The 11438-nt window shown below is 43.3% G+C and overlaps 2 protein-coding genes across 2 annotated transcripts; one reads left to right on the top strand and one right to left on the bottom strand.

Annotated features, from left to right (window-relative positions):
• Positions 1-172: 172 nt before the first annotated feature.
• LOC4815883 (coiled-coil domain-containing protein 25) lies at positions 173-941 on the bottom strand. Its single transcript, XM_001355528.4, has one exon. The coding sequence runs from the start codon at positions 859-861 to the stop codon at positions 232-234; it is 630 nt and encodes a 209-aa protein (XP_001355564.2). The 5' UTR covers positions 862-941; the 3' UTR covers positions 173-231.
• Positions 942-5500: 4559 nt separating this feature from the next.
• Positions 5501-8509, top strand: LOC4815884 (facilitated trehalose transporter Tret1). The gene is made up of 3 exons (XM_001355529.3): positions 5501-6914; positions 7001-7504; positions 7563-8509. The coding sequence occupies exons 1-3, from the start codon at positions 6656-6658 to the stop codon at positions 8363-8365; spliced, it is 1566 nt and encodes a 521-aa protein (XP_001355565.2). The 5' UTR covers positions 5501-6655; the 3' UTR covers positions 8366-8509.
• Positions 8510-11438: the final 2929 nt, after the last annotated feature.

Below are 11438 nucleotides of genomic sequence, written 5' to 3'. Positions count from 1 at the left end.
TTTAAATTTTGCACAGCGGTGCCAGATCAACCAGATGTGCTGCCAGACAAGCGAAAAATTTGCGTTTCAGCTGTTCTCCCGGGTTTTTTTTACTTTAAAATTATAATTCGTGGAATTGAATGCCTTTCAGCTATTTACAAAGGTTTTTATATTATATAATTTATTAACAAAAAAATGTATCATGAATATCATATAATGATAATCATAGCTTAGAGGTAAATGCACTTGATACTACATAAAGTCGTCCGACTCGTTGCCTGCATCGTAGTTTGTGCGCATATTTTCGGACTTCTGGAGCGAGGCATAGCTGCGAAGCTCTGCCTCCAGTTCACGCTGCTTGGCCGCTTCCTTCTCCTGTTCGCGCTTAGCGCGAAGCATCTTCTTCTGGTCGTTGCGTGCAGCCACATCACGCGCCTCGCGCTGGCCACGTAAGTCGGGATGCTCCTCCTCCGTCTTGGTACGGTTAAGGCGATTCACAATCTCATTGACCCGCTTCTCTAGGCGAATCTTGCGAACAGCCCCCTCATTGATATAGGCCACTTGTCCCGGCTCCATGTCGGGGGTCTTCTTCAGGTTCTCCCACATGGTGTAGACAACCTCCAGATTGTTCACCTTGTTGCCCTGGATGCTGTTGGCCTTGCACAGCTGGGCCGCGTCCACCAGCACATCGCTGGGTATGTCATCAATGGTCTGACCCGGCTTCAGACGTAGGTAAACGTGCGCCGACGAGAGATTGTTTACATGGAACCAGACATCTTCCGGCCAGCCCCATCGGATGAGTTCCTCGTTTTCGTGCTTGTCGCGGCCCATGTACAAAATGGCCGGTGGCTGGATAATGTTGCTTTTAAAGTAGAACACCATTTTGCAGATCGAAAATTAAACAAAAAAACTTTTTTAACACTCGAAGGACCAGTGAGACCGCGGATTTGTCAAAATATACTGTCCGACCCCCTGAAATATACCGAAACATACCGTCTCATTTAAAAAATATACCGTAATATACTGACGAATTCAAGTTCTATTTACATATTCCTTGTTTTCTTTCTTCCGTTGAATAATACTATCTATATGGAAGATTTAGCCATGCCTACTCAATTTTGTACGCTTGATGAATCAATTCTATACATGATTGGCCTATTCAAAATACTTGCAATTATTGGATTTCTATATAACATTGAAAATTAAATTAATATTAAATGTCTGCGATGTTTGGTGAAGAACTATTGATTGCACTGTCGATGTTTTTCGAAAAACTATGTGACCGCGGACTTATCGTTAAAATATACCGTCCCACAGAAATATTTAAAAATATACCATCACATTTAAAAAATATACCGTAATATACTGACGAAGTCATGTTGTATTTTACATATTCCTCGTTTTTGATATTCCGTCGAATATTACCAGCTAAATAGAATATTTAGCAGTGCCCACATAATTTTAGAACAAAGATGAATACATTTTCTACACAATTGGTTAGTTTTTAGTCCTTGCTTTTATTGCATTTTGGCTAAAACAAGGTTTGAACAAAATAGTTCAACAAAAAATCAGTCGCAAGGTTGCTGGTATTTAAAGACGTGATGCGTGTATAGCCCTTTGTACACCCTATTTCGCTAATTTTATATGAAGATCAAACGTAATTTATTAAGACCTTTTCTCAAATTGATATGTTTTTGACTTATTCATGTGTATTATTAGTATCCTGTGTATATTTATGTCGATCCTGATACCTACGGAGCCTTGGAAGACAAACATATTCACAATTCTATAACATCCATTTCCCCCAGGGTATGTGTGCATGGAGTTAGCAACATGTTTGTGTATGGAATGGGACTCATTGTTGCAATAGCATAACTGCGGCGAATCGGGTATTGCCAATATTTAAAGCTATATAGATTTGCCCACTTAGCTTTATCCCATAGATAAATGTATTTTCTACAAGATTGCTTCTTTTAATTACCTTTATGTATTTTATTTTGACCAAAAAACCGTTTTCAACTAAATGTTGCTGCAACTTTTGTGTATGGAATGCGCAACATTTGTGTATGGAATGAGACTCATTGTTGCTGAAGCGAATTGCGGCGAACTGCGGCGAATTCAAATTTCTCATATTCTTTGTTCCGTTGAATAATACTATCTATATGGAAGATTTAGCGATGCCCAATCAATTTTATACGATTAAGGAATCAATTCTATACATGATTGGCCTATTCGAAATACTTGCATTTATTGGATTTCTATATAACATTGAAAATAAAATTAATAATTGACAAAAATACCATTTAGCACTAAAAAACACCACATGCGAGCGCGGCGAAAACCAGTTTCTACAGTATATACGGTCTCACTTGAAAAATATACCGAGTGGTGCGCGCCAAATCGAACTTTTTTGAATGTGAGCGACAAGGATTTAAATGTTGTCAACCGGGCCTTTATCTATGCCCACATAATTTAATACGATTAATGAATCAATTTTCTACTTAACTAGCTTATTCTAAATACTGGTTTTCATTGGATTTTGCGTAAAAAAGGTTTTAGCGAAATAGGTCAAAACACAAAAAACGAAAGATGATAGTCGTTAGGGCCTTGTAAATATAACTCGATCCTGATACCCATTATAGGTTTCTGTAATACTACTACCTTCAAAATATCGTTAAAAAACCTTTAAAACAGAGACTGACTAGTTTTGGGCTTTATTGGTCCATTAGATGACAAACATTTCCTCAATTCTAGAACATCCATTTCTCCAGGGTACTCAAAATGTTGCTCAGTCCTAATATACCTAATATATATACGCCTAATATACCTTGAAGGCAAAATCGGCTTTATGCCTCAAAAGCGAGGTGAGGCTCGTACGAATCTTGCAATTTGCTTTCCTGTTTTTGCTCGTTGTCCGTACCCCATTGTTTAGACCATTCACAAATATGACTCATTTTTTCGATCCACACTAGAGCTAGTTTGGGTGTACACTGCAGACATCGATGTTTTTTCTTAAACATTGGATGTTCTTAGATTACATTCATTCATTTAATTCATTTATACTATTATTAATATGGTTGATCTAATGATAAAATAAGTTTAAATTATTTGCCTTAAAAATTTATTTGTGCTCCCCCTTTAAGGGCCGACCAGATCATAGTTCATAGTGTATGGAGAAAAAAAGTGCTGAGGTCTAGGATGAGAATATCAAAATAATCTTTTTGAAAACATTTAACTCTGTTTTGAACCAACAATTTTTTTTTTTGTGTTTATTTCATACCCTAATTTTAAGGAAAAGAATCGATTTCCCACTTTTGAACTCTGAAAAGCTGGCAGTATTTCTGAGGCATTTTTAGGCTCATACATGCCAAAAATAACACAAACAGATGTAGCTCCAAAATTTCAAACGTAACGTGTTTTTCTTCAGCAATTACCATTTACCAGATGCTGATTCTAGGCCACAATTAACTGACAAAAAGCTGTCTTGTTGCCAGGCGTTCATCTCGCTTCTCAGCCGATCTGACGCAGCCCCAGGCACTTGAGATAACCAGTTATGGGTTTTTTTGTTTTTTGGGGTAGACAGTCTCACGTTTCGCTTTTTATCAGCTGGCTGGGAGGGCCATTAACGTGTGAGAGTTTGCTGAAATTTCGGCTTTATACCCTCGCAGAGGGTTGTACGATCAATGCAAACTATTCGCACGAATTTAGATCTATCTTTTAGTCCCAATACAATTTTTAACACACAAATTACTATATTTTGATTCGAACAACAAACTGTAAAATTATTTTACTTAAATGGTACCTATTGAAATCAGTACTCTATACAATATGGCTTCCTTTATAATCAGTGATCTGCCAGGGTATCTATTATTCCTCGTTTGCGGATTGTATTTAAAATAGTTAGCTGACAGTGCAGTTCCAAGATGATTGATGGGTAGGTATAGGGAGAGAGCAAGGGTAGTAGTATTTGTCGTCAGAGACGTTGGGGGAAACCTGAATCTTCCCATAACTCAGCTCGAGCGAACACACAAAACATGAAAACAAAATTAAATTACTTTCTGGAACCCTTGTCGCTGGCCATAAATAACTTATCGTTTCACTCGGCTTCAGTTTGTGGTTCGGCAATCCCATTTTGTTCAGGGGGGTTACTTGTTGTTGGCTTGCCTAATTTCATGCCTGACAATTTCAAATTGGTAGCGCTGCTCAAATATTGGGCGATAAATATTTTATTTTCGCCAAATTGGCTGGCACAATCAGAGAGTAAATATTTGGTTTAAAGCAATGTTCTACCTGCCTCATTATGATTATTATTATCATTGCCGCGATTAAGTTGCTGTGGCGCCAAGAGCCGCAATAAATGTGGCTCGTATTTTATTCATTAAACCAACACAATTGGCAATCCCATCCGCTCGTACACTTAAAGCCACAGCAGGGCAGGCGGGCAGGCAGGCCGCGTGGCAGCGGCGTGAACACCTCCCCATTGCTATTGCTGAATCGGAATACCAGAATACTTGCAGAGCCACCGATATCTCGAGTTGCGCATAATTTATGCACCCTCAGGGGAGAGCGCAATGTGAGTAGAGTAGAGCAAAGCAGAAGTGGCTCTACTCTGATAAGCATTCCACACTCTCGCTTACTCTCTCTCTCTCTTAATCACTCTCTTCCGTTTGCCTTGGCTTCTGGCCAACTGCAGCGACACCGCTGCCGATCGTAAACAGAAAAATCATTATAAAACACATTTTTGTTACCCTAACCCGAAATGGCGTAGATTTCTGCATCAGTCTGACCCGATAGAATACAAAAATAATAATTAATTTCCAATTTGGCCAAGATTAAAGTAAATTATGGAAATATATGTACATATTGTAGTGTTGGTCCACTCCCTACCCTTAAAACACGCCATGACTATATTAATTATACCAGCAGATCTTCCCTACTACTGGTACTTCCCCTACCAATGAAAAAAGTAAACGTGAGCGCCATTTATAAATGGAATTTCCGAATGGGAGGGAATAACGTTATAGTTGTGTATGGATGCACAATCCGCCAATCCCCGCCAGCACTTTTTCCAACCAAAGAGTATGCGAATGACGACCAAGAATAGATGTTAAATATTCTAATTCTTTGATTTAATTTTCATTTTCATTTTCGTTGCACAGCAGCCTGCAGTCTGCAGTGTGCAGCCTGCCGCCACCCGTTCATGTCCATGTCCAAGGCGCCCCAAGTTCGTTGCCAATGTCGTTCGATTGTAGGAGAGGGGAAGAGAATGAGTAAAGAATAATGAATAAAGAGAACGAGAATTGGAAAGGGAAGCGGGTGCCACAGGTTCGATGGGGCTAACAACTTGTGGGCTCTACTTCCGCAGACAGGGCGGGGCGTATACGTAACGTAGCATTCTATTTGTGCGACATATTGCGTATACGACGTGTGGAGCCAGCCATATTTTTTTTGCTACTAAATTAATTTGCAAATTATTCTGACCAGGGGAGAAAATAAAGCAACGTAAGCAGAGCATCCAGCCCAGTTCATTCTCAGTTGCTTGGCAAACGTTGACCCAAGCGGACGCGCAACCGGTTGATGAAACCCGCCAGAACAAAAGAACAGGAAGAACAAAGCAACGAAGGGCAGGCAGCAAGCAGCAGGCAGCAGGAGCAGGAGTAGGAGTAGGAGCAGGAGGTAGTTGCCACAAGAACAGCCTCACACAAAGCCCTAGTGAAGGGAGCAGTCAGACATCAGACAGCGGTAGGCAGGAACTACAGCTGGTTTTTACCCAGAACACACCATCAAAGGCCCTACAGAACGGAACGGGACGGGACGGGACGGGGCAGGAAGCCAGCCGAGAACAGGAGCTGGAGCTGGTTGCCATAACAACACTGTGGCTCAGGGAAAGGGTAGGCAGACACCAGACAGTGGAAACCGATTGCGTATGTACATGCGGAGGCTCGTCATTGGCTGTCATCGACAGCAGCACCAGAAGAAGCAGCAGCTCAAATTGACTAAGTGGTGAAAACAAATCGTTGAATTTGTTAAATTCGCTGTCTATGAGTGGTATAGTGAGAGTGTCGATTGCGAGAGCTAGTGTTGAGTGTTGACAGGTGATAATCGATAGGGGAATCAATAGCAAGCACGCTGCTGGCAAATGTTCAACACGGAGAGCGACATTCGTCCGGCAACTGATAACTGAGGGGAGAACATAACGACAGAACACTGCGCTTAAAAGGCGCCAGCGCCCGTCCTCCGAGAGAGGTGGCTGACTGGTGGCTGCAGGCCACAGACACAGACATAGACAGCAACAGAAACAGAAACAGAGAGACACGCACGCGGCGCCGACACGAGACACAGCAGGGAGTAGTGTAGCCGAAGTCGTCATCGAAAGAAGCTTATGAAATTGATACTGGAGCCAGCCCATGATTGAAATGCGCGGAAGTTTCCACTTGTCGTTACAATTCAAGTGTAGCCAACACCAGCACGAGCAGCAGCAGCAGCAGCAGCAACACTACCAGCAGCAACACCCAAAGTATCAGAACAGAGTGAAGCAGCAGTCAACGACGTTGACTCCACGGTTCGTTTATAACCATTAATTGATTGGCGGCGTGCGCGCAAAGAGCTCCAGCAGAAAGCGCCACACAATTGGGCACGCCTCATCCAAGGAACCCAAGGAACAGGCACATCCACCATGAAGGACCAAGAGGAGCCATCGTTTCGCAGTCCCGTGATCTGCAAAGACATGGACCACACCAAAACAAAGGAGCATTGCAGAAAGCCGCTCGGCGAGAGCCACCGGGCCGTGTTGCGACAGAAGCTGATGGTCTTTCTGGGCAACAGCGGGGTACTCGGCTCGGGCATGGTCATCAGCATGCCCTCGGTGACGCTCACCCAGCTCCACGACGAGACCCAGCCCTTCTGGCTGGACAAGGACGAGTCCAGCTGGTTCGGTGAGTAACTAAAGCCATATGCAGGCGAAGAGCGTCTCTTACTTTGTCGTTTCCGTTTCCGTTTCTTCTCCGTTTTCCGACCACAGCTTCCATCAACAACATGGCCTGTCCCTTGGGCGGGCTGCTGGTCAGCTATTTCATGGACCGCATTGGCCGCAAGTATACCATCCTGGTGACCAACCTGCTGGGCCTGCTCGGCTGGCTGCTGCTGGCCACCAGCTTTCTGCACACCGACCGCGACTTGATCTATGCCCAGATGCTGGTGGGCCGGGCCCTGGGGGGCATAATGATCGGCATGTTCGTGTCACCGGTGGGCGTCTACTCCGCCGAGATCAGTCTGCCACGGATCCGAGGAAGACTCATATTGGGCACCTCCATTGGCCTCGCCGGCGGCATCCTGATGATGTACCTACTGGGCTACTTCATACGCAGCAATATCGTGCTCATCTCGACGATTAGCTGCTGCTACCAGCTGGCGGCCACTCTCCTGGTCTTCCCCATGCCGGAGTCCCCCAGTTGGCTGCTGACCAAAGGACGCGACGAACGAGCCAGGAAATCCCTAAGATACTTCCGGGGCCTGCCGAAGAAAGGTGAGTTCTTACTAGGATTCCTTTATCTACGTTATGTACTGATTTCTGTTACTTACAGAGGACGACTACGTGCCGGAGTTCGAGGACGAGCTGGCGCACATGAAGGCGACGGCCGAGAACAGCCGGACTACGGCGGCCAGTGAATCGCTCAGCCGGCTCATACAGCGTCCGGAGGTGTACAAGCCGGTTCTAATGATGACTGCCTTCTTTGGCTTTCAGCAGGCCTGCGGCGTGGTCGTCATCATCGTGTATGCCGTTCAGATAGCCCAGAGGGCCGGCGTCTCCATCGACCCCGTGCTGGTGGCCGTCATGCTGGGCGTTGCTCGCATCATCATGACCTTTTTCATGAGCACCATCTTCGAGAAGTGGGGCCGCAAGCCGTCCGGCATCTTCTCCGCCTCGGGCATGGGCCTCTGCATGCTGCTGCTGGCCGCCGGCGGCTGGTGGCCAGATACAGTGGGCACCTGGCACTGGCTGCCGGTTGTGTGCATCGTTGCACACATCGTGTTCTCCACAATGGGCATGCTCACGCTGCCGTTCTTCATGATCTCCGAGGTGTTCCCGCAGCGGGCACGCGGTAGTGCCTCCGGCATCGCCGTCTTCTTTGGCATGATCCTCGCCTTCATCATGCTGAAAATCTATCCGAACATGGAGGCCGCCATGGGCACTGCCAATCTGTTTGCCTTCTATGCGTTCATCTCGTTCCTGGCGGCCGGCTTCATCGGCTTCTTTGTCCCTGAGACGCGGGGACGCACCCTCGAGGAGCTGGAGGAACACTGGCGGACGGGCAAATTCACCCGCCGGCTCACTCTCAACAACCTGAAGGAGGTGGAGCTGCACGAGCTCTTCCTGAAGAAGTAGTAGTTAAGAGAAAATTATCAGTGGTGTATTCAATCTGTGATGTGTCAAGTACTTAGCCTTGGCAGCAATGGAATGCGGCCCAAACAAACCATTTACAAAACCGATATCAATATCAATAAACTACTCGTAAATAAACAGAACCAAGCCGTAATCAAAGTCAATTGAAGTGCATTCACACTAGGGACTTCACTCTCTGGGTGTGCTGTGCTCTGGGGGCAGGGCGGGCGCGTTTGCCACCCAGCACTCAATTATGCAACGCAGCAATCCGGCTCGAGCCAGATCCAACCCTCGACCCTCAGATTATGCTATTCCGGCCGAATCGACTCTAAACAATGACAATGCACAAGTTGGCCAATATCCTCCTACATACGTAACCAAGTTATCGCACTGATACGTAGTGATAGTGATAGCGCGACGACAGGCCTTGGCCGCCCCGTGAAGCTCTTGGAACGTGCCACGAAGGATTGCTATTTGGGTGCCGTGGGGGAGGGGCGTCTCTAGAACATTTCACCTTATCGTGCGAATTGCGCGCCCTGACGTAATGCCGCAACGGCTTGCCAAGTCGACGGTCGTTGTGCGAACATTAATTGGATGTGATTGGAAAACGTGTTGGAGCGTACTATCATCAGCTGGCGATCATCATTCATCATCATCATCATCATTAGTTCCAATGGAAACGGGGCAGCGGACCTCGATTTCCTTGTAATTCGATGCGAATTGACATCGTCGCTTCAGGGAAGCACTTAATTCTGTTCCTCTGTCAATTGGGTACTCGAGTGGTTGGGCATTACCACCGAGGACCACTGATGATATAATGTTTGTTGCGTTTCGAACAAGTTGGCCCGACGAAAGTGCATTCAGGAGAACGCAGTGACGACTCATTGCACCGGCCACGCTGCAGCTGCGTCGAATTCAAGTGATGTGTTCACAAAAACATTACAATACTTGTAGTGCCCGACTGATAAGACTGTGCCCGTTGGTGGGCATTCGGTTTGGAGCGCGCTATTGACCGATTAAATACAGCTTTTAATACATTTGAATCGCACCACCAAGCGTGCTGTTAGGTGCAACAGGAGAACTGTAGCGTTCGAAAGGAGCGCACATCCAGTGCTGTTAAGTGCACAAGGAGCGCTGTTAACAGCAGTGACCGAGCACAGAGCTTGCAGATATTATATGGAAGTGCTGACAAGAATTCAATATGGAAAGACCATCCCGCACATCTATTTTGTTAACAATTCCCGCCAATAAGCAGTGATGTTAACAGTCAGTCCAGCTAATGTCCAGAAAATGGGCTGTAAGGCGCAGCCAGAGCCAGTTTCGAAATTAAAAGGCCCGTTATTTGTTTGGTTTTCCGTTGAATTTTAAATATTTTCGTTTATTGGTTTTCCTTTTTGTAAGTACTGTACTTATCGCTTTGTAATGTGACATCTTAAGTACAACAATTAGCTGCTATTATGTATATATATATATAATATATGTATATATGTATTTGTATAAACGAATAAAATTAAATTTGTTCTTATTTCCGTTCGTTTATAAATGTATGCAAGTGTCAATGCGTGTTGTTGTGTGTTTCATTTACGGACTACGGGAACAAGACAAGTTCTCTTTTTATGCCTCTGTGTCTCATGTGTGTGTGTCGTCGTTTATTCAGTATTTGTATGGTGTATTACGGTATTATTTATTTAAATATTTATTTATTTAAAAAAAAAATTCCGCTCGGGCTTAATAGTTATAATTTATATATATATATATAGTTATATATATAGGTATATAGTGTATATACGGTTGTATAGTTAATATAATTTGCATTTTTGTTGAATATATTCCCGTTTTGTTGTTTGTTGCTTTTTTCGTTCGTTATTTAAACTGTAATTTGTTCCACTAAACTTGTTCTATTTATGAATTTATGTATATTGCTTATTTCAGTAGGCCATTTAGTAGTTTTTTTTTACTTACTTTTGCTCGAATTAATATTCTGCACTGTCGACTTATAGTTGCTTGTTTCTCCTTGTTGGTATTTGGTTTTGGTTTTTTGGTTTTTGTTTTCATTTTTGTTTAAGTTATTTAAAAATCTTTCATAGGGCAGTTCACGTTTCAGATACAATCCTCGCCATCCCATCCCATTAACAGTTAACATCTTCATTACTCAAAAAAAATTTCTCTCCTCTATGCTGTCTCTGTTACTGGTTACTATTTACTGGTAGCTACCACACACTATCTCTCTATGTATATATATTTATTGAATTGTATATTTGTCGGTGTTTTTGAGATGCTATAGATGACCGCTAGAACGCTACAAGAGGGGACTTGGGACAGGTTGGGGGACAGAGCAGAGATGGTATAGATTGAAACCACAAAATAATAATACCGAAAAGTTTCATAGGTTAAAGCGCCATTAAATCTTTCTAACTTTAAACCCCTTCATCTCCTCCTCCACCGCTTGGATTCCCAATTGACGACGAAGAAGAATTTTTGACTATCTGGATTTCTACATATATACGAGTATACTCATGCACTAATCTCACTGATCTCCGCTTTCTTGAGGTTCGCCTTTTTTTTTGCCTTTTTTATGTATATGCTTATATAAAAAACGTTTTCCCTTACACTAAACAAAAAAATTGTATTGCATATTTCTGGTATTTGGTTTCATGATTTTTCTTCTGTTTTTCTAGTTATAAAAAGATTTCTTGTTCTTTGTTATCTTCTAGCCTTCTAGACATTTATTTTGACATAAAAAAATGTATGCTATTTGCCTTGTTCATTGGTTTCTCTAAATATTCATTGAACAACATTTAAAATGTATTTGCGATTAGGTTGCGTGAGGTTTTCATGTTCTACAACTTTCTTTATTAAAAATACCAAAAAAAAACACACATGTCTCCTTAATTGCGCTTTCCTAGGCTCCTACCTTGCTCTGATTCTCTGTTTCAACATTGTATCTCGGTGTTTTCCAACAAAATTAGCTTGGCTGCTTATGAGTAAAGAAAAAAATTGTCTAAAAGATGACGCTCGACAAAAAAAAGCACTACACTGACACAAAAAAGTATATTGATGATTTCCGTTTTGTCAC

Source organism: Drosophila pseudoobscura, chromosome X (genome assembly GCF_009870125.1).
Source record: "Drosophila pseudoobscura strain MV-25-SWS-2005 chromosome X, UCI_Dpse_MV25, whole genome shotgun sequence".
Classification (NCBI taxonomy): Eukaryota; Metazoa; Arthropoda; class Insecta; order Diptera; family Drosophilidae; genus Drosophila; species Drosophila pseudoobscura.
This window is presented reverse-complemented; position numbering and strand designations above follow the sequence as displayed.